This window comes from Pocillopora damicornis, chromosome 1 (assembly GCF_964200805.1).
Source record: "Pocillopora damicornis chromosome 1, jaPocDami1.2, whole genome shotgun sequence".
In the NCBI taxonomy this organism is placed as follows: domain Eukaryota; kingdom Metazoa; phylum Cnidaria; class Anthozoa; order Scleractinia; family Pocilloporidae; genus Pocillopora; species Pocillopora damicornis.
This window is the reverse complement of record NC_142670.1, coordinates 5,213,316-5,226,842: the sequence shown is the minus strand read 5'-3', so window position 1 is coordinate 5,226,842 and position 13,527 is coordinate 5,213,316. Positions and strand designations below refer to the sequence as shown.

General features: G+C 37.0%; 2 protein-coding genes across 3 annotated transcripts; both read left to right on the top strand.

Annotated features, from left to right (window-relative positions):
* The first annotated feature begins 685 nt into the window (after nt 1–685).
* LOC149051510 (uncharacterized) lies at nt 686–6,457 on the top strand. The gene is made up of 5 exons (XM_089214387.1): nt 686–860; nt 3,232–3,261; nt 4,160–4,527; nt 4,968–5,157; nt 6,396–6,457. Exons 1-5 carry the CDS (start codon nt 785–787, stop codon nt 6,455–6,457), a joined length of 726 nt encoding a protein of 241 aa, XP_089070513.1. The 5' UTR covers nt 686–784.
* Nucleotides 6,458–7,248: 791 nt separating this feature from the next.
* LOC149051509 (adhesion G protein-coupled receptor D1-like) lies at nt 7,249–10,350 on the top strand. 2 transcript variants are annotated; one of them, XM_089186031.1, is made up of 4 exons: nt 7,249–7,331; nt 7,681–7,801; nt 8,307–8,348; nt 8,442–10,350. In XM_089186031.1, exons 1-4 carry the CDS (start codon nt 7,255–7,257, stop codon nt 8,577–8,579), a joined length of 378 nt encoding a protein of 125 aa, XP_089042157.1. In that variant the 5' UTR covers nt 7,249–7,254; the 3' UTR covers nt 8,580–10,350. The 2 variants fall into 2 exon arrangements, with proteins under 2 accessions (XP_089042157.1, XP_089042161.1); XM_089186035.1 differs by lacking the exon at nt 8,307–8,348.
* Nucleotides 10,351–13,527: the final 3,177 nt, after the last annotated feature.

Genomic DNA, 13,527 nt, shown 5'->3' with positions numbered 1-13,527 from the left:
ATACGTTATGAAAACATAACTCTTACAGAAAAGCCAGGAAAAAAAGCTAAACAAAACAAAACAATAATAGGGGAAGGAAATAAGTTATTATCTCACTCGAGAAAGTGACAGAGCAGTTGTTATTATCTACTGCACTACATATTTTGCCTCCGCTGCCATGAGCTGACAACGGCAAGTAAATTAAACCTCCACGAAACACTGTGTGTTTGCATGACGAGCGTTTGGCATCTCAGTTGCAATTTCAATCATACTACCTCAAGGCATTGATATAAAGACCCTGTCAGCTTTCAACTGAAACAAAACACAGAATGGTAGAATTAGAATGTTAGGTATCTTTTCTGTACCGCGTATGTATTGTTTTCTGTTTGATTAATAGCCTGATACCCAACAGTCACGAGCACAAATTCCAGTTTGATTTGCATGAGAAAACTGAAAATAATATTGCATCTTAATGAAATGCTATATCATGGAAAACCCTATCTTTTTATAAAGCCTTCGCCACCTGTGTACGGGCATATTGATCTACCCATCATCCACTTGTTTATGTGCGTTATTATGACAATATACCATCGGAGATGTTATAATGAATCTACGAGCTAAAAGTTAAGTTCCTTTAAGGCCATAAGGGGAAAAGATTCGCACTCAAACAGTTTATAGTCTCAATCCGCGCTAAGTGAGATTTACATCAAATAATTTTACTTCGCTGTGTAGGGCCATAAGTGAAACAGTCTGAATAAGAGCTCCTCGCGAGGCAAATTTGTCATCGGTTATTTTGGATACTTGAATGTCAAAGAGGAGTCCTTTCATCTGGACGGAGCCTTTCAACGAAATGCTTTTGCATAGACTACTAATCATTTTTGGTAAGTACTTATATGAAACCAATTCGTTGTAGTCAAGCAGTTTAACTAGCTTCCTGTAATGTTTACTCCCTGATAATACCGCAGAATGTTTTCCAAATTTCTTGGTGTTCATACTAACGCGATTGATTAGCGTGAAGTCTGTTAAGAAAAAAAATAAAAAGAAGGAGGTGAAAACAAATCTGAAGAAGAGAGCCTTCAAATTTGTTCAGGTGGTTCCGTTTGTCATCTGATAGCTTTGGTTAAAACGAAATTTAAACAAGATGCAATATAGGTGGACAGAACTATCGAAACCGGAACACAACGGGTAAATTTACCCCCGTTCTTAAAATTCTTGGCCAAACGTTTTTGATTTACTCTGTCTTATTTTTCTTTTCCATGCGGATTTTGAACACCACCGTCTTAAATTAATTTCCTTCCTTACAGTAAACGTAGTCGCTTTTTAGAGCGAGGAGCCAATATTAATGCAACGATGATCTCTATTTAAGGAGATGTATTTTCCTGACCGTTCTATTGCCTCAAGCGCTCTTCCACAACAGAAGCCTTTCAAGCAATAATGGGGCCAGAAAACAGAAATTGATCTCAACTGTTTCAAATATATCAGTCACTGTAGTAATAAGTTGCGAGAACTGTGCTCTTTCATGGGCTAGGTTTTTTCTTTTTCTTTTTTTCTGAGCAATAAGACTCTCAAGAAAAACTTTACAGATGTTCCGGTATAGATTACATAACAGGAACACTGAATTATCGTGGAAAAATATGCATCACAAGTCCTTATAGGTTATCAAGGCCTCTTTAGCTTCTCATACTTTACTGGGTAAAGCTTAGGAAAACACTGCTACATTCTCTTTTAATTATTGAGCGAGAGGCAATCTCTGAAGATTACACCTTGTGTCCCTTGCTAGAGATGCTTTGTTGATTACAGAAAATTTTTTATTGGCATGAAGATTCAAACTCGGCACAATTTCTTTTACTAGTTAAACTCTCACTTCATGATCGTTTTAAAACATCCTTGTCGACCACAAACATTTCGCGCTTATTCCGCTATTTTTTATGCTATCTAAATTCGTGAAATTTTCGTTGTGGTTTCTCATCCAACTGAATCAGAGCGATTTGGATATGTTAAGGTCTTAAATGGTTGTGGCAGTCTTCTGAAATTATGAGTTGTTTACGCAACCTACGCTACTAATACGATTCAAGTCTTTTCCTTAAAATATATCCTCGCTTCATAGTGCCTCTTCATTAGCGAAACTCATAGACCACTATCAGGACTCTAACGAGACAAGCACAACTAGTATGCGACACGACAGACAGCTTGATCGTTACAAAGATCTGGCCGCGGCAAGAAAGCGTTACTTCCATAAAATAAGAGGAAGGGCGGAGTTTGCGCTAGATGGCTCAGATGATTGTCACGTATTTCAGTTAGTTTAGTGGTTTCTCGCAATTTCTTCGAGGAGTTATTTCGACCTACACCTCGCGCGGGGTGTAGATTACAAGAAGCAAATGATGACTTAAAAAGTATCGACGCCCGGAGGGCCTCCAGGACTCCGGGCATTCGCAAGCGATTTTTAACTTCTGCCTCCATCATATATTTTAATGACTTTCCTTTGCGATGTGATTCAATGCGTTGATTTTCAATAAGGTGCCATTTACCCATCAGTATGTTCTTACCGGAAGATATTGCGCCAAAAATACACAGGACGAAATCACATGTTTCCGTATTTCTGAAACATGGCGGAAACATGCAACTCCATGTTTCCGTTATGTTTACGTAAAAGTGGTCCGGTTCCGTTGTATACGCAGCAACGGAAACGCGAGAAAACGTCACGAAACTGGTAACGGAAACACAGGTTATCCGTCGTGTTTCCTGAACGGTTTAACATGTTTCTGCCACGTTTCCGTTTACGGATTCTTGCAATTTCGTCCTGTGATAGCAATAGTTTTTCCGTATGTTATTTTCTTTCTTTTTGATGGCCCTTCTCTACTAGGCCTGACATATATTTCTCTACATCTTCGTCAAGTATCTTCCATTCCCCTCTTTAAGCATATTTTGAAACTCTGTACGTAATTACTACGCGTGGAGGGTGTCGGATTTGTTCTTAGGATGCATAACGCTTCTCCTTCTATGAATCCTTCCTTTATGAGTGGTAAAGCACGACCCTTGGAAGGTGTTAAGTGTAATACGATTGATTTTACCCGCAGCTGCCCCTATATGGTTGACTAGGAAGTTCCACGTTTCCATGAGGTATCTTTTTCATCAAAGTGCTTGTCTTGCTATTGATTCTCCTAACCCCTCCCCCCCGCCTTCCCTACCCCTCACCCCTTGTTTCGGAATGGCTGTGAATTGAGGAATCATTTCTTTTTGGTTTTGTTACAGCTGGTATGACCATGCCAACTTCAGCACAAGGTATGTATTGTATTTGCGGGAAAAAAAAAAGGAATTGACGAAAACTGTAAATGTTCTACGTTGTTCACCTTGCTAACCTCTGCCGTCAAAGATTATTAATTTAATTTTAATTTAACACAATTTATATAGCGCTAACTCCACTAATTGACCAAAGCGCTTTACAATTCACAATATTAAAATAATTAAAAAGATCCCACTAGTAATAAAATATGAATAAATTAAATTTATAAAAATATCACAGTAAATCCTATTCCAAATTATCAAAAAGTTAAACATTATATGCTTTTTTAAACAAAAAGATTAAACAATGTATTATCTGTTGCTCAATAAATAATAGAAGGCGACCCGTTCTAAAAGGTTACTCATATGTTATTGCCTGTAATTGTCCAAAAGAGGAGGGAGAGCAAACAAAGCGGGGATTTTGGCCTAGAAAATTTAGAAGGTAACATCAAAATCAAAGCGGGGCCCATCCTAAACAACTAAAAAAATTCAGAGAAAGAACTAAAGGTTCTAAACATCCTTACGATCTTTTTCTTTTTTTGGCTTTTCTATACAAACTCTCGATACCAACCACTAACTACTCTGTTCAACGAGTGGAAATGAAAAGTGGAAACTGATTAAAAACAAAAAAACAAAAACAAAAACAAACAAACAAAAAATCACAGACACACGCAAACTTAAACAGAAACTGCAATGCGATCCACACCGGGTTGGAAACGCAACTGGGATTGTATTCGAGCAGATAAAGGATAAAGAATCAAGCGAAAAAGAATATAAGCAAATAATATACAAGTGGAATAAATAAATTTAAAAATATATATTAACGATATGTGTATGAACGAGGAGCAGCATTTACAATTATAAATGTCTCTGATTTATGTTCACGTATCTAACGCAGATGGACATTGCTCCTACCCTAATGATACACTCGCACCCTCAGAGCTGAACTGCTCGGACTGTCAGCAACATCTTGATAAAATGCGTCAGTACTGGCATAGGATGGAATGTGGCAATGAGACACCCACGTCTATTGACAAAACCTGTTGCAGATCTTGGTGTAGGCAGTTGGCCTCTTTGTTCAGTCAGACGTCTTCCTGGAGAGATCGCTGTTTTAAAATGTGGGGGTGCAGAGAAAATGAAAAAGCTCGCATGCCGTTTTCTATTATATTGACAAATACAACCGACTCGTCGTATTTGGGCAGAATCAAAGTGAAACAGTGTCTGACACTGAATTTTCCTGCCATTAAGCTAACACCATCAAGCGAGGTAGGTGTATTTGATTTTCTTGCAACAATTTTGGTCTCTATATTTATTGGTCCTTTAATTCCACCCTTTAAAGAGTGTACAAACCAATTCCCCCCCCCCCAACCCGAGTCCGCATAGTTATCGATATAAGTTCGACTTTCGCGCGAATCATGCAAAGCTCGAAATGTAATCACGAGTACGTTCTTTCTTATGCTTAAGTATTTCTTATGCTATTTGCATTCCCTATGTTATTTCCAATGTTTTAATCGGTTGTTCCATTCTTGATGTATTATGTTCGTAATACTTTACTTAGAAACCCCTGGTAATGAGGTGTAAATAGAGGAGTTCGATCAAGAGGTCGGGAAATTAAACTCCACTTAAGTTATTGCTGGCGCTTTAGTTAAAGAAAGCTCAATTTTCCACAGACTGTGAAACCCATGAATTTATTAATTCCTTCTCAGTTCCCAGTCAAGAAAGTTGTTAACAACATCATAAAAGAAGTGACCAACTCTTCTGTAAATAAAGTAACTAAGGAAAATATGGAACGCGCTTTCCTCACTGTTACTGATTTGGAGGAGTTCATTGGGAATTATGCTCAAAATCACCTTAATCAAACCGTACCTAAGATTGACATTCGTGGTGAACATGCTGGTAAGTAGATCTTAAAAGCTGATTTGGAAGTTTTTATGATTCCTATTTCAGAGTTCAGGATGAATACATACATCATTCGTGGCAGATTTTAGAAAAATTTGCCAACGCTACAACTTTTTCGACGTTCTGGGGGTAAACTTTGCCTGTAGCAACCCTTCATCGACTCATTTTCGCGACATATGAAATGTCTTCTACCTCTTTTTTGCAGTTTTATAACAGCAAAGTCCTATCGCTTGTCAGTTATCTCCAATTCCAAGAATTCTTTTTATTTTACATAAGTTCTTCAATAAAACCAGGTGACTCTTTGAACCTCCTGTTCTTGTAATTGTTTGTTTGTTTGCTTGTATTTAATTTGGTCCAGCTTCTTAATGATTTGAAGACTGACTGATCCATCGAGTGATTCTTTTTCTTATTCTTGTTCTTTCTTTTTTTTTCCCTCGGTTTTGCATGTTTTCTATGTCGTAGTTTTGCCTTGTTCATTCTGTTTATTTTGGTTTCTGTTTCTTTCTGTTTTTCGGATTATTATTTCGGCAAATACCATTTGACGGGAAAATTATAACACTTTTACGGATTATCTATTTCTTGCAGGCTGCTTGTGTAGCTGTGGCAGCTCTTATGCAGTATTTCCTGATGGCCAGTTTTTGCTGGATGCTTGTCGAGGGGATTTATATCTATTTATTTGTTGTACAGGTTTACAACATTAGCGATAAAATGTATCGCTATCATGGCTTTTGCTGGGGTGAGGAGCAAGAAATGAGAAAAATGGGATAGGACTTGAAGAAATACTTGAGGAAATATCTCGATTCTGATTTGCAAAAACCAAACTGAACAAAAAGATCTTAAAATGGCTTTGTTTTTTAATTCTTCAAATGAACACACGCATTTTTTGGAAACCATTGGATCGTCTCGAGTTGTACCTAAGTTAATAGTTAAATATTCCCGGTGCTCATTAGAGTTAGTTATAAATGCAAATTTAGTTGGCTGAAGTAAGGCAGCTTTGTCTAATTTGCGGTGCTTTAGTAATTTCATACCCACAGCCAAAAGGTTTCGAGAGTTAACAACATAAAAAATCACATTGAAAATTCATATAATCGCGTAACAACTTACCGTCGGTGGTTTATTAAAATCATCAACTTCTACAGTCATCGGCTTTGGCAAATGTAATAACACTAGAACTTGATCATTTTTGCTATAATGTCTAACTTAAACTGGCAATCTTTTATCTTTACTTTCCTCAGGACTGCCTGCAATCGTAGTTGCTGTATCTCTGCCAATCGCTGCAGGAAATAATGGAATCTAAACTTTTGTCAATGATGAAAAGTAAGTTTTAAAGTTTGTTAATTTTATCGACTGCATACAAAATGGTGGAAGCCTGAATTTATGAACCTGAAAAAAAAGGGGGGAATGGGGGAAGGTAAAAGAGAAAAAATCCTGGTGCCACAGTGTGACCTTCCCTTTTCCCTGACTCCTATATTTTGTGAACCAGGACTAAGGAATGCAAGGGCTTAATAACAGAAACCTGCAGCCCTTTTAACTGGCCTCCTCCCCCCCCCCCCCCTTACCCACCAGGCACCCCCTTCTTTCAAGCTGCAAGCTGTGGATCTCTCAATGTATTACAGTACAAGTAGTGGAAGAGTTTTTTTTAATGTAACGTAAAGGCAACATGCTGTATCAAAAAAGGAGTTTGGATTTGACATTCTGCCATGAAACACCTTTAAATGCTGCTATCGACGTAGAAAACAAATTTAAACTTTGTTCCCCTGTGCCTTTTTTTTTCAAATTCTAAGCTGCTGGATGTCCTCCTCTAATAATATCATCTGAATATTTGTTTCCTTTGTTGGACTGACCGCAATTGTAAGTGGCAACAGATTGAATTTCTTCGATGGATACCAGTTTTAGTCGTCTGAAAATGTTTGTTTCACCGTTGATTAGATCAACTTTTTTTGATCATTTCTATTCTCTTGATGAGTCTTTAAAATTCCTATTTAAAAACTTACAACAGAGGTAAGGGCAATAAAAAATATCCGACATTTCCTTTTTTCCCTTTTCATCTTCTCCCTCTTCTTTTGTTTTCCTTTTTAATAACTGAAGATTAACATGATGATCCTCGTGCGAGTTATCAAGGAATTAACAACAATCCAACATGTGAAGGGGAGCCAAACTGAGCAGATCAGGTAGGATTATTAGTGTTTCTTCTCCTTAAAAGCCTCCATAATGTCCATTTTTTTTCTTTAAAGTGCTTAGACTTTAAATAATCTCGTATTATTGCTTGTTACAAAGAAAAACTGGCCTGGACAGGCTTGACAGGCTTTGAATGACGCCCTAGCACATAAAATATGGTGCGTTTTCGATGGAAGACCTTCAAAGTGCTTCTTTTGTCACTCCCAACATTATATCGCGACTATTCATTACCTTCAATTTAAGAGTTTTCAATCTTTCTTTATTTCAACTTGTGAGAAAAAGATTTAGAATTCAGTTTAACGCTTGTGTTTTCAAAGTGACTATTCATTTGGTCTCTATCAGGCATGGTGTCCGTGCATGCGTGGTGTTGGCTCCATTGCTGGGTGTCACGTGGCTGGTTGGCTTCCTTGTGCCGTTACACATCGCCTTCTCCTATATTTTTGTAATCCTTAATTCCAATCAGGTAACGTCGTCTAAAATCTTAAAGGTTTTTTCAAGCATTTGGTTACTCATGGGTAGAGATAAGAGCGTACTTACAACGTGATAAGCGTCAGAAATACTGAAAAGCGCCTCCATATCTCAGGATAATTCAGAATAACTTTTAGACACCAGACCCGTGACCCTCCGTAAATAAGCCGACTCGCGACCATTTAAACCCTACTTTTGCACTTGTATTTTTTATCTTTAAAGCCTTAGCTCTGCTTAAAAATGATATTAGAGTCAACATGAACTACATCTGACGGATAGAGTTATATTCGGGAAAATAAGCTCAGATAAGTCAACAATTGTAGATGATAAGGAAAAGAGATCTCTAGCAGAGTTGTTCTAAAGGACACAACCCTACATTGACGACAAAAAAAAAAAGAAAGAAAGAAAGAACAGAAAAGTAACGCTGCTTTTATTTCTTTATCTTTTTTCTTATTTGTTTTATTATCAACTAATGGAGTTTTATCTATATTTTGTCGAAGGGATTCTTTATTTTCTTCTGTCACTGTTTGGGAAATAGTGAGGTATATATGAATTTTGAGTCTCTGTAATTCATATCAAGAAAAACTTGTTAAACATAATAACTACCTCTGATTTGAACTTTAATTCCTATCCAGATAAGGGGGCGTTTCAAAAGAAGAATCTTAAAAGTCCTCCCAGATGCATCTAATCAAAGGCAAGGTGACAATAGAGGAAACTCTCAAGCTCGTCAAAGTCACAATGATACTGGGATTCCTGTGCAGGATCGAGAGTAATCAAGGGACTTTGAACTTTGGTCTTGTCAATGGAATAGGAGAATACTAGATGCATTTAAAACCAGCTTCACTTATGTTGCTTAGGCTGTAGCTAATTCAAGTTAATTCAAGTTGTATTTATAAATATATATTTTTTTGTCCAGCTGCTGGGAAATTTTCTTAAGCACAGACTTAGCTTGGTTAATGATGTGTAACCACACTCACCTGGCATCGTTGGCATTTTATAGAATAATTATTTGTCTAAGAATCAAATTGCCAGAGAACAACAGTTTATGATAAACTAATTAATCATTTAACCGGTAATCAGGTCTGAACCCAGGCTTTGCTAGGTTGATGATATTTAACCACACTTACGTGGCATCGTTGGCATTATAAGGAATAATTATTTGTTTTAGAATCAAATTACCCGAGAATACCAGTTTATGATATACTGATTAATCATTTAACCGGTAATCAGGTCTGAACCGTAGAAATCAATTTTGGTGCTTTTATTTATTTATTTATTTATTTATTTATTTTTAAGCACAGAAATAAAGTTGGTAGTATATAACAATTAACTTTATAGTAGAAAATTGTCCAAACTACAACATATTGGAGCCGATGAAGAGAACATAAAAACATTAACTTTCTTTTGGTGCGAGACTCGAGGATTTTAAAACTTTGAAACGACCTACGATGAATCCTGGAAACTGGAGTTTAAGTCCATTGGCAAAATATGCCAGCTGGTCTCATGAGCAGATCAAGCGCTGACAAAATTTGACAGCTTTGAAATTTTAAGCGGATGCAAAAAGCGAGACAAAAATCTGTCACGACACAATTTGTCCTTTGATTATGTCAAAAGGAATTCTGGTTTTGTCTGCTAGTGCAGATAGCCCAGATCGGCTCTAACGAAGAAATTTTTGGTTAAATAATAGCCTTCACTCTCGAGAAATTGCAAATATATTACTCATGTGATCCGACTACAACTTTAATTCCGAAAACTTCGAAAACATCTCTAGTCAGTCTGGCTTTCTTTCATTGCCTGACATTTTTCCTTGTGCTGCGGGTGTCAACTAGTACTTTCACTTGGACCATGCTAATAACTGTTTCATTTTTTTTCCATATCTTAAATTTTAAAAGATAAGATTATTATAAAAATGTAAAGTTCTTCCATATATTTAATACAGTGTAACTTTTGATTTTAATTCGTTACATTGACTAATTTTGGTTTCAATTCGTAGAACCTGCGAAACAGGTAATATAAAAAGGGGGAAAATTTGCACAATCTCGTCACGCAATACATCAAACTGGGTTTGTCCACTTGATTTTGATGGTGGTAGGGAAATGTCGAATTTATCGCTCAAAACCGTTTTGGTCCACAACAGCGTAACTCCATTAGTGATTGAAACAAATTTGCAAAAAGTAGGGCTACTTCATCGGGTTCCGTGTGCTAAATCTCGGGAGAAGCTGCAGAATTCTTTTAGTGAGTATGCGTGTTGTTTTGTAAATATAAACACTGTAACGTTTTTTAATTGTTTGTTTGTCCTTTAAAGCAACGCAACAATGTCTGTAATAACCGGAGTGCCAAATTTAATTCTTTAATTTTAACATTCTCCACACTTTGTGTAGTTCATAATCTGATATTTCTACGTAAATTAACGAATCCTGCATTTTGATTGCTTCTTAGTGTGGTCCGGATTTTTTTATCTCTGCCCACGTGAGTCGTGGGTCGCCAAGTACATCCCTAGTTTCGTTGCTATTTTCATAAATATAACTTGTTTTGCCGGCTGGACATATTTTCAAGCAATTCAAGCCAATCAATAACTTATTAACCGTCTCTTTTCTCCCGTTAAAATCACTTTGGATACTAGCAACTAGCTGCCTCTGCTGAAGACAGCAAAAGCTGTTGAAGGAGAAATTACAAACAGGTCAGGGCAAATTTCTGGTCCCTAAAATTTTCGATGCTTGGATGCAAACCTCTGTAACTTTCCAGAGTTCTCGTTGGGCGTTCAGAGTACATCACGAGGATTTTCTATTCGTTATTTCCCAAGTTGTAATTACCTTCAAGGTTACATACGTAATCCACGCTGTTAGTGAACTGACCGATTCATCCTAGCGGTTGGTGGCCTTAAGTTGTCTGCAATTCTATTGTTGTAAATTACAGATCTAAACATTTTCCGTTTCACAAATTACAGATTTTCATTTCGAAAGTTATAGAGTTTGAGCTAATTCAACAATCTACAGGTGTCAAATGTGTTTCGCAAACTACAGTAAATCCTCGGTACGGTTAAATAATGACACATCGTCAAGGTGTAAATTACAGATCTAAACATTTTCCGTTTCACAAATTACAGATTTTCATTTCGAAAGTTATAGAGTTTGAGCTAATTCAACAATCTACAGGTGTCAAATGTGTTTCGCAAACTACAGTAAATCCTCGGTACGGTTAAATAATGATACATCCTCAAGGTGTGAAAATAGCTTCATATAAAGAGTTTGAGCTAATTCAACAATCTACAGGTGTCAAATGTGTTTCGCAAACTACAGTAAATCCTCGGTACGGTTAAATAATGACACATCGTCAAGGTGTAAATTACACATCTAAACATTTTCCGTTTCACAAATTACAGATTTTCATTTCGAAAGTTTGAGTAAATCCTCGGTACGGTTAAATAATGATACATCGTCAAGGTGTGAAAATAGCTTCATATAAAGAGTTTGAGCTAATTCAACAATCTACAGGTGTCAAATGTGTTTCGCAAACTACAGTAAATCATCGGTACGGTTAAATAATGACACCAAAATAAGAGTGGTACGCGAGGTCTGCAATGTTAGAGAAGTGGTAGGACCAAGCATGAAAATTTTGGTACTGGAAATTTGCCTTCACTTGTTTGTAATTTCTCCTCTTACAGTTTTTTGCGGTCTTTGGTACAGGAGGCAATAGTGATCTGCTTCATTGCGGTAGTTTCTTGCACAAATCAAACAGAGCGGCAATTTTTTTCCTTTGCCGCCGTCACTTCACGTAATGCCTCTCTCGCAAATCTATATTTTTTTTTACTCTTTCACTATGAAATTTCGAGGAATCTTCGCTCGTTTCTCTACCACTGCACTCTATTCTTTATACCGATGAAAGCGACTTCGCACTTAGCCTCATCCTCAGGCCGTAATTTCGGTACCAGATCACTGAATCGCCAGAACTCAGAAGTAGCCTATTAAATTTATCGGTTGAATTTTCATTCATTGGATATCGGATCGAATTCTCTCAAACAATTTTTTCTTTGTAAAACGGTGAGCCGAGTATTCAGTCCCAATAAAAATTGCTTTCGGCAAGTCTTTGTAGGTTTGTTCAATTTGGTCATTTATTAAGAGGCGATCTCTGTAAGAGCGGTCCAAGGTATTTCGCATCGGAAAAAAGTTCTCCTCAAACTTTGCCCAATAAACTATCTTTGGTAGCAAGTAAATAAAACCACATTAGTTTCTGGAAATACGTTAAAATAAAATTTTTAGAGCTCTCAAAAGTCAAAGCCGCTAAAAGCCCTTTTTTGACCTCTTGCGACATCGAAAATTTCAAAAGTTGAATACCCTAGTCCTCGTATCCCACCGCATGCAGCAAAAAATATTTTGTATTTTTAAACTGTGTGATATGTTAGGTGAATAAAAAGTATTTCAATTTTGATATTTGTTTATTCAGGGGTTCGTCGTAATTTATTTAAAAACACTCGTCAGACAGCTTTCTAAAATTGGTCAAAAGTACTCTTTCCTTCTTAGTTGATATTGCTCAAGTCCAGACCAGACCATTGAAAACTCCGCTTGATTTCTTCTAATAAGATGTTTGGCTGTAGAAAAATATAAAAACATCTTGCACTTATTAATTTTTTTCGCCGCAATGACTTCAGACTTTCAGCGATTTTGCTAGCGTGGCAGCCGATTATGCAAAATTATTTCATTGAACAAACTCCGACCGTTTTATATAAGTAGCTCAATAAATCTTAGATTTTAACCATTTCAAGTTGAAAAGATAGTAGGACAGAGCTTTTAGACTACACCGATTGATACTCTAAACATTTCAAAAGGCCAGAATTTGACAAATTTTACCCTCTCGTGACGAAAGATGTCAACAACAATGCATCGAATATCATAATTTGATTAGCGCTCGCCTAACATTTTAATGGCAAACTCTTTTTTAAAAAAATGGCCTCTGCTATTTCATGCATATTTGAGTTCTGACAGCTTACGCTATTCAAACCTGTATGAACATTTCAATACCAAACTACAGGATTCTATTTAGTGTAACCAGTGACTCTGTCACGTAATTCCATCGTGTAATTGTCCTGAATACTTCTCACGTCTAAATAAAGCAGCGATTGCTCAGATTTCTTGCTGAAAGAGAAAAAATGATATTTGGTCGTCACGCCTGTCTGCATAACAGTCTCTGTTCATAAGTTTGAAGAGTTCTTGTGAAAAAGGATATCGCATTCGCATAACGGGTGGACGTCATAACTAGATTGCATAACAACTGCACTCCGAAATCATTTCCTCCATTTTTTCAAGAGGTGCTGCATTTGTATCTTGCATTTTGAATGCGAGCTCAAAATGTTTGCACATGTCTCTTAGCATCTTGACTTTGAGACCAGGCAATCCTTGCTTCTCTTGCCAACGAGCACACATCACAGATATCAAACATGATTGGATGTTTCAATCCTATCTCATCCATTACTGTGTTCCTCGCCTCTCTCAAACACCCTTCGTCTACATCAGACGCGGATGCTTCTATCAAGTGGTCGTCTGCGTCGATGGCATCATCCGATTCTTGTTGTATTTTAGATCGCTGTTTAAGGCACAATCTCGAGAAGAAACCCTGAATCTGTATGTTGGATAACCACTCTGTTCTATCGAACATTCTCTCTCAATCTATTGTGCAAGCAGTTCGCATATCCTTTGCTACTTTCTCTGGGTTTGGTTTCTGCCA

Bases quoted from the DNA above. Each gene is read 5' to 3' on its own strand.
- LOC149051510 (XM_089214387.1), top strand. From the start codon at position 785: ATGTCAAAGAGGAGTCCTTTCATCTGGACGGAGCCTTTCAACGAAATG. The intron at 3,262-4,159 runs GTATGTATTGTA...TATCTAACGCAG, and splicing joins CATGCCAACTTCAGCACAAG to ATGGACATTGCTCCTACCCT. The intron at 4,528-4,967 runs GTAGGTGTATTT...ATTCCTTCTCAG, and splicing joins AGCTAACACCATCAAGCGAG to TTCCCAGTCAAGAAAGTTGT.
- LOC149051509 (XM_089186031.1), top strand. From the start codon at position 7,255: ATGATGATCCTCGTGCGAGTTATCAAGGAATTAACAACAATCCAACAT. The intron at 7,802-8,306 runs GTAACGTCGTCT...ATTTTGTCGAAG, and splicing joins TAATCCTTAATTCCAATCAG to GGATTCTTTATTTTCTTCTG. The intron at 8,349-8,441 runs GTATATATGAAT...ATTCCTATCCAG, and splicing joins ACTGTTTGGGAAATAGTGAG to ATAAGGGGGCGTTTCAAAAG.